Here is a 15,885-nt window from a genome sequence, read left to right as displayed (position 1 = left end):
CAATCGAACCATCAACCCGACTGGACATCCACAAGCAGATCGTCAATGAGTTGGAATATTTTACACAAACGCTTGAAAATTACTTGCCTATGTATTAAGTGCTTGAGACAGCCTTTGACTTTATTTACTGCTGACTTTTACAAATATACTGCAAGGCGGAGTTTAGTGGTGAGAAGTGTATCAGTGCAGTGCGAGCAATTGACTGAATTTCTTCTGCAATTTGTTGAAACGCTGATACGTTATACAGTGATATCTTGCAATGAACCCGATATTCATATTTAAATCTTATCAATAATATAGCTTCTTTTTTACGTTTCGTCTGCTTTTATTAGCTGTTTACCGATTTCCTTTCTGGTAGCAGTGCAAAAACTTGAAAATACTTTTGCGTCAGACTTTGTGTTTTTTAAGGATGGAAAGTCTTAGTGATTCGATTCCGTTGGACTGAAGTTCATCGCTACTTTCCTCCTTGTGACTCAGCAGATCCGATCACAGTTGAATGATAGGGAACCAGATTGCCGCTTTATTGAAGGAAGAGGACAGAAGTCCAAATTTAAAGCAACGACGAGTGGGATAGACGAACCTGCCCACTGAAAGGGTATGACAGATTACGTAAGCACTGACGCATTTGCGTATTAAAAGGTTGCACACACTTAGTACACAGTGGAATACATCTACAAAAGTAGGTCATCAATCCTTGGCTTGACGACAGCATGATACAATCTTCAATAAAAACTATATATTTCCAAGTACTTACACAACATAGCTCGTCTAAATTCCCAAACAGGAGCTCAGGTTCAGCAAACATAGCAAATCCCTCAACTTGTATCTTTTTAAGTGGTTCCATGAACACCTGCAAGCATAAAAAAATGATATTTTAAGTACCATAAATACACACGCGCTTGCCTTTGAGAACACAATACATGCACACGCGCGCGCACACACACACACACACACACACACACACACACACACACACACACGCGCGCGCGCGCGCGCGCAACCAATTACTATTCAGAAGCCTGGAGTTGATAACTTGGTGAAAAGAAGGCTCTACTGAGGCTGCATAGGACGTATCAAAATATCGGTTCCATGACTGTAATGACGTTTTATTAGGATGGGACTGAAGTCGTTTATCACTATTAATAACATAAATTTTGTGCATGATTTCGTCATGGGTTTGAAATTTCATTTTGCTCAGGGTTAAAAATATAGTTTAGGAAAATACATGCTTTTACAAATACTTCCTTGACTCATTCCATATCACAACGGGTTCTGATTATGTGATGCATTCTTTTGTATGTGGTTTATTGAATACGATGTGTTTGTGTGTGTGTGTGTGTGTGTGTGTGTGTGTGTGTGTAACTGTAGCAGTTTGTACAGATGGCAAACATTAGTATCAAGGCAGTATTAATTATGTGGCGAGTAATGTGCCCAAATGACTGAGTTTACATTTTTATGTACGTATAGTTAGAAGTATAGCATGGTCATTCGGGTGTTACTGAATATATTGTAATTAAGTTAATCGCTATAATCGTTAAACGTCATCACTAAATGCTGGTAGTTGACGACCTTTCATCTCACTGCGGCCAGCAGTGCATAAAAGCTTCCTCCACATGTGTACTGTTTTCCGAGAGATTTGAGTGAAATTACATGTCCGCTGACATGCGTCGGATACTATCTGTCATTATTTCATTTATATGACATGTAATTTCTAGACAGGCGACAATACGCTAACACCTGAATTCGTAGTGACGTGTTGTGATTCTCTTTCCCCGGACGATTTGCGTAATTAATTACAATGCTACACCAAGAGCCCCCAGTCGGGTCTGTCAAAACGAAAAAAAAAATCAGCCTGTAGACAGTAAATATTGTCCGTTGGAGAAACATGGGATTTAGAAAATGAAATTGTTTATCGCAGAAGAACCAATACCTGCACTACATAAAATAATGGGCAACTGGGATTAGTAAGCTAAGGTGTGGTAATTAAGACTCGACTCGGAATGGACATATGGGCCCAAAGAATTATACTTTTAATTTTCTGTGGTTCCCTTTTCTTTGTAACACTGCTCTAAAACAGCTTCTCAAATACGGTCTCGTCCTCCAGTTCACCTTGTAGTGCGCTCGGCATTCTTTTTGTAAAAAAGTATGTAATTAATTAATTAAAATAGTTTGTAGAGTGTGGCAATAGCGATTATCTACGCCTGTTGTAAGGGAGGAGAAAGCATTTATGTAGTCTAAAAAAGCACGAATCGCTGTATTTAAAACGAACTATTAGTACTTGCGTGTTAGTGCGCTTATTTTCGAAATTACGCAGCATCCTTACGCCGCAACAAGTCGCAGAGCGAGCAGTTTACGACCGATATGCTGTTGCACATTGCTGGGATCAAAAATCGGTGGCGGTCTTGCACAGCCTCACGAAAAGTGACACGCAGGAATGTAGAAGGAACGGATCAAAAATCTGTGGACTCAAATGGGCCCTACATAGAAGACATCTACCACTAATTCAACGTATTTTGTAAGGACACAAATGTACCATATCAGTTTCGTCTTGCTCGTGTCAGAATTGCACAGATGCTTGTTCTCCTACCATAAAAAATTTCATTCACTAAATCCCAGGTGTCTCCAACACTGATTCCAAGAACATTCCAATAGTGAACGGTTCGTTAATCACCACTTAGCTGACTGATCGAGTTGGACCTTGCTAGAGATCATGGATATAGTTCAAGATCGAAAAACAACACGCACGTATACAGTATGACAAATTGTCCCTACAATGGCAGCATTATTTACAATGATAATCGCGTATGTGTTTAGAGAAATGGTACCCGATAACGAGCGCGAAAAACATTACTGACAGCCGTTTTTGGTCTGCATTTCTGTGGCAGTTATAAGTAAGTGGTTCTTTAGTTTGTAGAGTGTGGCAATAGCGATTATCTACGCCTGTTGTAAGGGAGGAGAAAGCATTTATGTAGTCTAAAAAAGCACGAATCGCTGTATTTAAAACGAACTATTAGTACTTGCGTGTTAGTGCGCTTATTTTCGAAATTACGCAGCATCCTTACGCCGCAACAAGTCGCAGAGCGAGCAGTTTACGACCGATATGCTGTTGCACATTGCTGGGATCAAAAATCGGTGGCGGTCTTGCACAGCCTCACGAAAAGTGACACGCAGGAATGTAGAAGGAACGGATCAAAAATCTGTGGACTCAAATGGGCCCTACATAGAAGACATCTACCACTAATTCAACGTATTTTGTAAGGACACAAATGTACCATATCAGTTTCGTCTTGCTCGTGTCAGAATTGCACAGATGCTTGTTCTCCTACCATAAAAAATTTCATTTACTAAATCCCAGGTGTCTCCAACACTGATTCCAAGAACATTCCAATAGTGAACGGTTCGTTAATCACCACTTAGCTGACTGATCGAGTTGGACCTTGCTAGAGATCATGGATATGGTTCAAGATCGAAAAACAACACGCACGTATACAGTATGACAAATTGTCCCTACAATGGCAGCATTATTTACAATGATAATCGCGTATGTGTTTAGAGAAATGGCACCCGATAACGAGCGCGAAAAACATTACTGACAGCCGTTTTTGGTCTGCATTTCTGTGGCAGTTATAAGTAAGTGGTTCTTTAGTAACGTGAGTAGGGTCGTTCGGCTTTTGTCAGCTCTGAGTTATGCTGAAACGTTTATAAGGTGAATTGAAGAAACGAGCCACGTGGTGTAAAATGAAAACCGCCTGAAGGATCGTAAGGCCATTGCTTGAGGAAAAAGGTGTGCTCGCTATAAGAGCGCTGAGGTCTCAAATTAGGTGCTAAAGGGACACGTGACGACAGAGCGAGTACGCGCGTGTCTGCTCTCAGTCGTTCTGAAAACAGTGAAACTGAGGTTTCAAAAGAAGACCGGTGCGTTTCCTGACAGCGATAGGAGTACTGGGGAACTAAAATTCACTTAAGAATGGCAAAAGTGTGCGGAGAGCACTGCATGTCTATTGTAAGAGTCAAAGCGTGACACAATCAATTCAGGGAAGGACAAATGTGGTTGGTCGATGAAGTACGGTCTGGAAAACCATACCGCATTACCGAGAGCAGGCACATGTCCTCACTATTCAAGACCGGAGGGTTACGGTAGCAGCCATTGCCACAAATATCAGATTACGGGGAAATGGAGGTGTGCGCTTAATGAGTATCTCACGGTCTTCAAGCAGCACAGGAAGTCATATGGGACTCTGTCTTGAACATTTGCAGCGCTATGCCGAGGAAGGGAATCAGTTACTGTCACTAGTTGTCGCTAGCGAAGAGCCGTGCTGTCATCACTACGAACACAAGTCAATACTACACTACTGCACAATTAAAATTGCTACAACAAGAAGAAATGCAGATGATAAACGGGTATTCATTGGACAAATATATAAAACTAGAGAGCCTGAGAAATCAGTACCTCGAACAACCACCTCTGGCAATAATAATGGCCTTGATACGCCTGGGCATTGAGTCATACAGAGCTTCGGTGGCGTGTACAGGTACAGCTGCCCATGCGGCTTCAACACGATACCACAGTTCATCAAGAGTAGTGACTGGCGTATTGTGACGAGCCAGTTGCTCGGCCACCATTGACCAGACGTTTTCAATTCGAGAGATCTTGAGAATGTGCTGGCCAGGGCAGCAGTAGAACATTTTCTGTAACCAGAAAGGCCCGTGCAGGACCTGCAACATGCGGTCGTGCATTATCCTGCTGAAATGTAGGGTTTCGCAGATATCGAATGAAGGGTAGAGCCACGGGTCGTAGCACATCTGAAATGTAACGTCCACTGTTCATAGTGCCGTCAATGCGAACAAGAGGTGACCAAGACGTGTAACCAATGGCACCCCATACCATCACGCCGGGTGTTACGCCAATATGGCGACGACGAATACACGCTTCCAATGTGCGTTCACCGCGATGTCGCCAAATATGGATGCGCCCATCATGATGCTGTAAACAGAACCTGGATTCATCCGAAAACATGACGTTTTGCCATTCGTGCACCCAGGTTCGTCGTTGAGTACACCATCGCAGGCGTTCCTGTCTGTGATGCAGCGTCAAGGGTAACAGCAGCCACAGTCTCCGAGCTGATAGTCCATGATGCTGCAAACGTCGTCGAACTGTTCGTGCAGATGGTTGTTGTCTTGCAAACGTCCCCATCTATTGACTCAGGGATCGAGACGTGGCTGCACGATCCGTTACACCCATGCGGATAAGATGCCTGTCATCTCGACTGCTAGCGATACGAGGCCGTTGGGATCCAGCACGGCGTTCCATATTACCCTCCTGAACCCACCGATTCTATATTCTGCTAACACTCATTGGATCTCGACCAACGCGAGCAGCAATGTCACGATACGATAAACCACAATCGCCGTAGGTTACAATCCGACCTTTATCAAAGTCTGAAACGTGATGGTACGCATTTCTCCTCCTTACACGAGGCATCACAAGAACGTTTCATCCGGCAACACCGGTGAACTGCTGTTTTTTTATGAGAAATCGGTTGGAAACTTTCCTCATGTCAGCACGTTGTAGGTTCAAAAATGTTCAAATGTGTGTGAAATCTTATGGGACTTAACTGCTAAGGTCATCAGTCCCTAAGCTTGCACACTACTTAACCTTAATTATCCTAAGGACACACGCACACACCCATGCCCGAGGGAGGACTCGAACCTCCGCAAGGACCAGCCGCACAGTCCATGACTGCAGCGCCACAGACCGCTCTGCTAATCCCGCGCGGCGTGTTGTAGGTGTCGTCACCGGCGCCAACCTTGTGTGAATGCTCTGAAAAGCTAATCATTTGCATATCACAGCATCTCCTTCCTGTCGGTTAGATTTTGCATCTGTAGCACGTCATCTTCGTGGTGTAGCAATTTTAATGGCCAATAGTGTATAAATAGTCTGAATCATTCAATTAAAAAGTAATTAAAAACAAACAACTTATGATCTGAACTTTATTTATAATGTGTGATTACTTTTATCAGCACAAACTGCCATGCTGTTCATGTATCTATCTTGTGTAACTGATTATGCTGACTTTAATGAAATATCTGATACAATCGCCTCTCATTGGTTAATTAAGCACGTAAACAACATTACTCTGTGTGTCTTTATGAGAACTTTTATGTGGGAGGTCGATCTTTCTTAAGGTGAAATTATTACAGCTGTTGTTAAAGATATTGTGAACAACAGTTCCAGATAGCTTCCTGACTGAATAATTAATATATCATTTGCATTGCCAGTCTGTATATCAGCTGAATCGTCTCACTCTGTTCTTCAAGTTGGTATGTCGTACGCTGCTGTAATTTCAATAGTTCAGGCAACGTGTACCTGTCTATTCCTTATGCGAAATCCAACTGCTCTCATGATGCCACGTCGAGGCTAGCGGGAGTTTGGCAGGACCGTGTGTGCCGCTGCTACCTGCCCCTGCCCCCAAGTCTTCTCACAAGGAAAGGACACAGATGCTTACAGCATTCGACCCCCCACGTATTGGCTGCTAATGGCAACACGATGGGCACAGCATGAGTCTACAGAGCGTTGTTGAACTGCTTAGTCGAAAAGTAACTCAGAACATTGCTACAGTGCTTGTGGTGTTAATACAAAGCAGAACAATTGCAACAATAAGCAGAGCAAACATTGCACTGTATCTACAACAACAGTTGCCGAAGTTGACACTTCGTCAGAAAAGAACTCGAGGAATTTCGCAGTGAGGAAGAAGTGGCAGATGGAAAATTAGCGTTTCTGCAAGATGAATCAGTGGGATGTGTGGCGTCGTATACTCTCGACTGTGTGGACGACGCTCATGTGGAGCACAATGATGACGGTCCGTGCTTAACAAGTGAAAGTGATGCTGAAACAGGGGTCGAGCCATGTAGTTCATCATCCCTGTCGGACAGGAAGCCACAAATCCTGTCACCAGTGAATCGTAATAGGACAATCGTTATCCAACGAGTTGCTACTAAACATAATTACATACATCGAATATCATCCGTAGCGTAGTAAAAAAACGAATTACGAACAAGTTTCGAAGAAGTCCTCAGCCTTTCAGCCGTGTATTGCGTAAGTTTAACTACAGATATTAAAGGGAGGACAAGGCGCCTTTCGAGGGTGCTCGATACAATTTACAGGATTTGCATGATAATGACCCCCTACGCAATGCACATCAGATTGCACGCCACATAGATTACCGTAATCAGTGGATGGTTGCATAATTTCAAACATTGCTACAGAACTGGAAGACGGAAGATAACAAAATTTTAAACAAAGCGTCAACTTGACGATGTAAGCAGAATGAGGAATCGGCCCGAAAATTTGTAGATGAGATAAACAAACTTATCCCATCGTTCAGTAAGGAATTGTTTCCAATTCCGACCAATCGGGATTAGAAGAGGAAATGCATACGAAAGGAATCCTGAAAATTAGAGGAGTTGTATGAAGATCAACTAACATCAATGCATTCGTATACAGTTATGCCGGCTGTTAATCTGGATGGTAAATTGGCTGGAAAGTTATTTATTGTACATCGAGAAATTGGAGGTGCTCTGCCCCCTACGATCCTTTCTCGCGTGTGTGATCTTGCAAGGGCAGTACGTAATATTTACTTTACAGCAATCATGAGTGGGAAAATGAGAGTAAGAGAATAACAAGTACGGTATGAACACTGCTTCTGGCCAATAGTTGGTCAAAATAACTTGATTGTTCCACATTCCTGGTCTGCGTATAAAATTCGTACTCGTTTAGAGCAAACTATTCCTCCTAAAATATCTCTCACATTGCAATTCATACCAACTGGTGCTACTGGACAAATGTAGCCTCTGGATGTTCGTTTTTTTCGTGCCTATGAAACATATTATCGCACTATCTGCAGTTACCCCTTAAAGGATAGCCAACTTGGCACCTCACAACATTTCTGTGTATTTTCAAACTACTTGACAGCCGGTGTGGCCGTGCGGTTCTAGGCGCTTCAGTCTGGAACCTCGTGACCGCTACGGTCGCAGATTCGAATCCTGCCTCGGGCATGGATGTGTGTGATGTCCTTAGGTTGGTTAGGTTTAAGCAGTTCTAAGTTTTAGGGGACTGATGACCACAGATGTTAAGTCCCATAGTGCTCAGAGCAATTAAAGCCAAACTACTTCTTTGCAGTACTGCGTATGAAACCACATCAACTGTTGTCCCTTTGTTGTTCAAATATGCGACAACAATGCCATTCTCTCCAGTGCTGCTTGTTGGTTAGTTGAAGCAAGTATTACAGTTATTGTCTGTTATGACGGTATCTAAAAGTCGTCCCTACAGTCATGAGCTAGGAACACTGGAAGTGCCTAACAGAAGCTTAAATACTAGAAGAACTGCGAAAAATAGAATATGAAAGCTCAGGTTAAGAATATGAGTTTTCTGACAGCGATCAGGACAGTGAAGAAAGTGTAGTAGTTGCAGTGTCTGGAGATGAAGATAGTGATTCGTGCAACGAAACTTATGATAAAAACACAGTGCAAGATACGTTTCCACCAAATTTAGGGGAAAAGGAAGCTTCTACATCCAGCATCCTTTTGATGTTCCAAATTCCAGCTCTATAAGAACAATATACCGGACAAGAGTTGCTTCCCCCGGAAGTCAGTCAAAGAATGATAGTGGGCAACAAAAACCTGTTTAGGAAAAAAAACAGCAAAAGATGGCATTGTGTGGAAAATTGTACCAGTGGGTTCTAATGCTGATCAGTAATATTTCTTCTCTTTGTGTACTGTTTTAGTTTGTAAAGTTGCAATAAAGCCTAACACGATAAAAAGCTTGTATAATAAATAGTTGTAATAATAACTTAATACACTACTATATAACTAAATAGGACATCATGCAATACAAGAACAGGTACATCCATCTTATGTCAGTAGATTACACGTTATAAAAATACAGTCATTTTCTCATATGTCTTGAGGTCGCCTGCAAAGTTATAACATTTTGCGAGACAGCTCAGGACTAACACCATACGCGAAAAGCAAAATTCAAAGTGGGAAACTTCTGTGCCTGGCGGCTAGTTTTCGGTGCTTCTGTGATGCTCCATATAAATCACTGCACTGGACTTAGGCTTGTCGTCGAACGTAATGGGCCTGCTGTTTTCGCCATAAGATGTGTGTAGGGAGCAAAGTATTTTCCTCTCAAAGGCTTGTGGTCCACACTATGGGTTCCTGCGTTTTTCAGACAAACTATGGCGCACCGGCCGTAGTGGCCGAGCGGTTCTAGGCGCTACAGTCTGGAACCGTGCGACCGCTACGGTCGCAGGTTCGAATCCGCCTAGGGCATGGATGTGTGTGATGTCTTTAGGTTAGTTAGGTTTAAGTAGTTCTAAGTTCTAGGGGACTTATGACCTCAGAAGTTAAGTCCCATAGTGCTCAGAGCCATTTGAATCAAACCTGGAAGAATCTGTCACGCCGAGTTCAGTGTAAGTCATAACAGCAGACCACAGACATCATGACCATTCACAGCCTTGGTCAGCAAAGACTTCCAGCAAAACCACCTTGCTGAAGTGGGCATACCTGTATTTGTTGGAAACGATTTATAAATCCTGTGGAAACACCAGATGTCTATACCGCCCTATACATGTGTATCAAAGACCTCCCTCACGAGGACCCTTTTTGAAGGAATCATATTGACATTCTTCAGAAAATGGTTTATAAATTCTATAGACAAGTGAAAGGTTGCAAACAGAGGTCCCACTAACCCTCCAATCGATTATGAACATGAGAACCTTTCAGATACTGCTCAAGCCTTCAGATTCCTACACTGCCATCATTCATAAATATGCTGGAAATATTAAGTGTCTTATGTCTAAAGCAAAACACTTACTACTTATGTGAGGAATCAGTTAAAAATCATTTAAAATTGCAATGCTAGCCTGGAAATTTTATCACTATCTGTCTATAGGATGGATGACTGTAGTTTAATGTTTCTTCACTCCAAGGTATTCCTACATCAAAACAGGTTTTAGTAAAAGAATAACACCTTCAGCTATCAAACAGTAAGTGATCAGTGTGGTTCAGGTAGTTGAGAATCTACTACTACATCTAGTTGGGAACCTATCTGGTCTATAGTATGAGTCTAGTTCTACTAAGTTACTGAACTGATTAGTAGATCTGTTGCTTGAATCTGTGGAATGAATGTACTATTACGATAACCACTAGTACTCTGCTAACTATGTCTCCTCGAACAAACGTCTTGAAGAACTATTACAGCACACATTTATTTATTTTTATTTATTGTTCCGGGGGACCAAATTAAGGAGAAGTTTCCATGGTCGTGGAACGAGTCAATACATGAAATTATAGCACGATAGTATAAACAGATAAAATGAAATACAAGAAACGTATTCAGGCGATAATTCGTAAGTTTAAATAAACAAAATCAACAATGTTTCACTGGAATTTGCTTAACTTTTCAGCTCTTCCAGGAGATCCCCGATAGAATAGAAGGAGTGAGCCATGAGGAAACTCTTCAGTTTAGACTTAAAAGCGTTGGACTACTGCTAAGATTTTTGAGTTCTTGTGGTAGCTTATTGAAAATAGATGCACCAGAATAGTGCACTCCTTTCTGCACACGATTCAAGGAAGTGCATTCCACATGCAGATTTGATTTCTGCCTAGTATTAACTGAGTGAAAGCTGCTAACTCTTGGGAATAAGCTAATATTGCTAACAACAAACGACATTAAAGAAAATATATACTGTGAGGGCAATGTCAGAATTCCCAGACTACTGAATAGGGGTCGACACAGAAGCACCCTTATAATTCGTCATAAATGATTTAGAAATCTCTTGGAAACGTTTGATGTCTATGTCAATCGTTTATGTTTATTGAGATTTGGGACATTTGCAGTCCAGTATAATGAACAGGGTCCTGTCTTTCAGTAGGATGTGTGTCCCTAGTATAAGGGCTGAATCGTGCTACATTGGTCTGACGGTGTATATAATTCTCTGGAGTGGTTGTCTAATGCATGTAGTCATGACACTTCTACTACCCTCTACATTGACTGTGTGCTACTGGATGTAGGTATTGCCGTTTTGTATAGATGAATTGTGGGAAGTGCACTGCTGTGAAAAGCTGCATGAAACTCTGAATGAATCTTGTCTGTCATATTTGGTATACTTGTAAACAGTTTGGATATAAACTGAGTCGTTTAGTTTCATAACTGTATCGGTTCTGAGTCAGTTACAGGATGTAGTGAAATTCTGTCAGTACTTTGTACAAATTTCTCTAGTCATCATCGGCGAAATAAAAGTGTTATATTCCAAAATCATTATACCCGAACAGAAAGATGAAGTTAGGCTACTGTGTGCTCATCAAACAATCCTGAATGATTTACATATGCATGTGCCATGTAAACCCATCGAAAACATACTTCGAGGTCCATATATGAGATATATGTTCATGGCTGTAAGTCGCCCTGCAATCTGCCACAAATGTGAGTTTTCTTCTTTCACATTAATATTTTGTGAAAAGAATGTCCACGCATCTCTGAATTCCTTTGATGCCTTCTGGTTGTCCGAATGTCCTGTTACAAAAGCATTTGTATTTCATGTAACTGACATAACGTATAGAAACTGTCCAGTGGGTCTTTTCGCACATTTGGAAGGAGACTTTACTTTTTGCAGATTTTAAGAAGCGAGTGAATAACTCCATTTACATGACATTGCTAGACCAATATGGTGTACAGTTATATCTGCATTGCGCATGCCTTTTTTTCTACACTCCTGGAAATGGAAAAAAGAACACATTGACACCGGTGTGTCAGACCCACCATACTTGCTCCGGACATTGCGAGAGGGGTGTACAAGCAATGATCACACGCACGGCACAGCGGACACACGAGGAACCGCGGTGTTGGCCGTCGAATGGCGCTAGCTGCGCAGCATTTGTGCACCGCCGCCGTCAGTGTCAGCCAGTTTGCCGTGGCATACGGAGCTCCATCGCAGTCTTTAACACTGGTAGCATGCCGCGACAGCGTGGACGTGAACCGTATGTGCAGTTGACGGACTTTGAGCGAGGGCGTATAGTGGGCATGCGGGAGGCCAGGTGGACGTACCGCCGAACTGCTCAACACGTGGGGCGTGAGGTCTCCACAGTACATCGATGTTGTCGCCAGTGGTCGGCGGAAGGTGCACGTGCCCGTCGACCTGGGACCGGACCGCAGCGACGCACGGATGCACACCAAGACCGTACAAGACCGTAGGATCCTACGCAGTGCTGTAGGGGACCGCACCGCCACTTCCCAGCAAATTAGGGACACTGTTGCTCCTGGGGTATCGGCGAGGACCATTCGCAACCGTCTCCATGAAGCTGGGCTACGGTCCCGCACACCGTTAGGCCGTCTTCCGCTCACGCCCCAACATCGTGCAGCCCGCCTCCAGTGGTGTCGCGACAGGCGTGAATGGAGGGACGAATGAAGACGTGTCGTCTTCAGCGATGAGAGTCGCTTCTGCCTTGGTGCCAATGATGGTCGTATGCGTGTTTGGCGCCGTGCAGGTGAGCGCCACAATCAGGACTGCATACGACCGAGGCACACAGGGCCAACACCCGGCATCATGGTGTGGGGAGCGATCTCCTACACTGGCCGTACACCTCTGGTGATCGTCGAGGGGACACTGAATAGTGCACGGTACATCCAAATCGTCATCGAACCCATCGTTCTACCATTCCTAGACCGGCAAGGGAACTTGCTGTTCCAACAGGACAATGCACGTCCGCATGTATCCCGTGCCACCCAACGTGCTGTAGAAGGTGTAAGTCAACTACCCTGGCTACCAAGATCTCCTGATCTGTCCCCCATTGAGCATGTTTGGGACTGGATGAAGCGTCGTCTCACGCGGTCTGCACGTCCAGCACGAACGCTGGTCCAACTGAGGCGCCAGGTGGAAATGGCATGGCAAGCCGTTCCACAGGACTACATCCAGCATCTCTACGATCGTCTCCATGGGAGAATAGCAGCCTGCATTGCTGCGAAAGGTGGATATACACTGTACTAGTGCCGACATTGTGCATGCTCTGTTGCCTGTGTCTATGTGTCTGTGGTTCTGTCAGTGTGATCATGTGATGTATCTGACCCCAGGAATGTGTCAATAAAGTTTCCCCTTCCTGGGACAATGAATTCACGGTGTTCTTATTTCAATTTCCAGGAGTGTATAATAAGAGATGCATTTACACTTCATTAACACTGTTCAGTTTCTGCCGCAACAGTCATGTGGAAGCTATAATATTGCCTAAAAGGGGTGATTACTTTGTATGGAAATAATATTGCATGAAAAGCTTTGGCTGCAATAATAATATGCCTCTATAGCTATTGGGAGCAGGCGGTGTGCTCAGTCGTGTGCACCAATCAGTAGTCAGGCTGTGGCTGTCGTCCTCTGGTGGCACTACATAGGAGCTTGTGCCTTTCTGGTCTGCAGACACGTGTGTCTCCGGGAAGTTTATCAACTGACCATAGCTATTGTAGAGGCAGGAAGCGCTGGACCAGTGTGTTCAGCATCCATTCGACAGGCGGCGTTGCAGTGCTGTCCATAGCACCGCTGATAAGTTTTCGTGTTGAAATGCTATGCACCTGAAGGCTTTTGACCACTACTGACTTAGACGACGTTCTTTTTCTGGCAGATGTATTTGAGATGTTTGTGAGGGTTGTGACTCGATTTGTAAATAAGCGTAAACCTGTTTCATCCTCAAACGTGTTTGATGTATAAATAGTGTATATACAAGTTCTCGATTTTTGAGTTTCCTTGCGTATATACACAGAGGTAACAAAAGTCATACGATACTACCTAATAGCGTGTCAGGCCTCCTTTTTTCTGGTGATGAGCAGAAAATCGACGTGGTATGGATTCAGTTAATCGTTGGAAGATCCCGGCAGACATACTGGTCCATGCTGCCTCTACAGTCGCCCAGAATTGTGAAACTGTTGACGGCGGAGGATTTTGTACACGAACTGACCTCTCGATTATCTCCCATAAATCTAGGATAGAATTCATGTCAGGCAGTCTGGGTGGCCAGATCATTCCCTCGAATTATCCAGAATGTTCTTCAAACCAGCCGCGAACAATTGTGACCTGGTGACATGGCGAATTGTTATGCAAGGATGATGAAGTTCATGAATGGCTGCAAATGGTGTCCAAGTAGCCAAAAAAACCATTTCCAGTTAATAATCGTTTCAGCTGAGCCAGAGGATCCATTCCATTCCATGTAAACGCAACCCATACCATTATGGAGCCACCACCATTTTGCACAGTGCCTTGTTGACAGTTTGGGCCATGGATTCGTATGATCTGTGCCACACTCGAAACCTACCATCAGTTCTTACCAACTGAAGTCGGGACTCATTCGACCATGTCAAGGTTTTCCACTTGTCTAGAGTGTGTGTGTGTGTGTGTGTGTGTGTGTGTGTGTGAATTCTTAAGGGACCAAATTGCTGAGGTCACCGTCCCTAGACTTACACACTACTTAAACTAACTTATGCTAAGAACAACACACACAACCATGCCCGAGGGAGGGCTCAAACCTCTGGTGGGAAGGGCCGCGCAATCTGTGACATGGCGCCTCAAACCGCGCGGCCAATCCGCGCGGCGCCGTCTAGGGTCCAACCGACATGGTCACGAGCCCAGGAGAGGCGCTGCAGGCGATATCATGCTGTTAGCAAAGACACTCGTGTCAGTCCTCTACTGGCATACTCCATTAGCGCCAAATTTCGCCGCACTGCCTAACGGATACGTTCGTTATACATCCCACATTGACTTATTTATTTCACACAGTATTGCTTGTTTGTTAGCGCTGAAAATTCTACACAAATGCCACTGCTTTCACTCGTTAAGTGAAGGTCTTCCACCACTAAATTGTCCGTGGTGAAAGGTAATGCCTGAAAGTTGGTAGTCTGAGGACACCCTTGAAAGTTAATTCCCGTCGTGCGTTCTTAACCGCATCAGAAACCTTTTCACATGAATCAAATAACATCTCCGCCAATTCAGTGTCTAATGTACTTGGTACTACCGACATCTATATATGTTCATGTCGCTATCCTGTGGCTTTTGTCACCTACGTGTATGTGTGGGCTAAGAACAACACACTGAGGTGACAATTTTTGAATTTACCTGCAGTCTTCAATATGAGGTAAAGTATATATGTGCTCCTGGATTTTAAAATATCTCCATCATTTTAACTCAGCATATGGAATGTGATGGTAGAAGGGCTCTTGTGTTGCTGCACCAACATCCCAAATAGCATGCTAGTGGCGGAAATCAGAACTACTATTCTGAACTTCTGTTTAAGCAAACAAGTAGACAGTATGCATTATGCAGCGTTTCTGTTCAATTCTCTGAGGTATCTCGTGGCTACTGGCACTCTGACGCTGTGATTCTTTTTGTGTCAGATGCTGGTTAGTCAGCTGCACTTGTCATGATTAAACATGTAGGTGGCAGTCACTGGGCCATTGTCCGTTTAAATAAAGACACAACTATTCCCATCCTATATCGATTGGTAGTTGTTTAAGCGTATCAGATGTGGACTTGAAACTGGGGCAAGTGAACTCTAAAGTCATAGGTTGATCAATGGTTTTTGAATTTCCTGTGATTTTAAACTTAGGATTCTGCACTGTTTTTTATCTTAAGACAAGTGACCTTGGATGCACACAGACTGCACTAGTGAGCTGGGAAAATTGACAATGATGATTGCTTTATACTAAGGCGACAAAGGTCATGGGATAGCGATATGCACATTTACAGATGGCGGTAGAATTGCGGACACAAGACATAAAAGGGCTTGCACTGGCAGAGCTGTCGTTTTTTTCTCAGGGAACTCGTATGAAAAGATTTCCATCACTATGCC

General features: G+C 43.5%; 1 protein-coding gene across 1 annotated transcript in view; it reads right to left on the bottom strand.

Annotated features, from left to right (window-relative positions):
* LOC126298321 (uncharacterized) overlaps nt 1–15,885 on the bottom strand; it is an 897,137-nt gene that overhangs the window by 144,943 nt on the left and 736,309 nt on the right. Inside the window, exon 10 of the mRNA XM_049989619.1 lies at nt 755–850. Within this exon, the coding sequence (XP_049845576.1) occupies nt 755–850 (96 nt within the window). The remainder of the gene's footprint in view (nt 1–754; nt 851–15,885) is intronic.

This window comes from Schistocerca gregaria, chromosome X (genome assembly GCF_023897955.1).
Source record: "Schistocerca gregaria isolate iqSchGreg1 chromosome X, iqSchGreg1.2, whole genome shotgun sequence".
Lineage (NCBI taxonomy): Eukaryota > Metazoa > Arthropoda > Insecta > Orthoptera > Acrididae > Schistocerca > Schistocerca gregaria.
The sequence above is the reverse complement of the archived record's forward strand: the minus strand, read 5'-3'. Positions and strand labels throughout refer to the sequence as shown.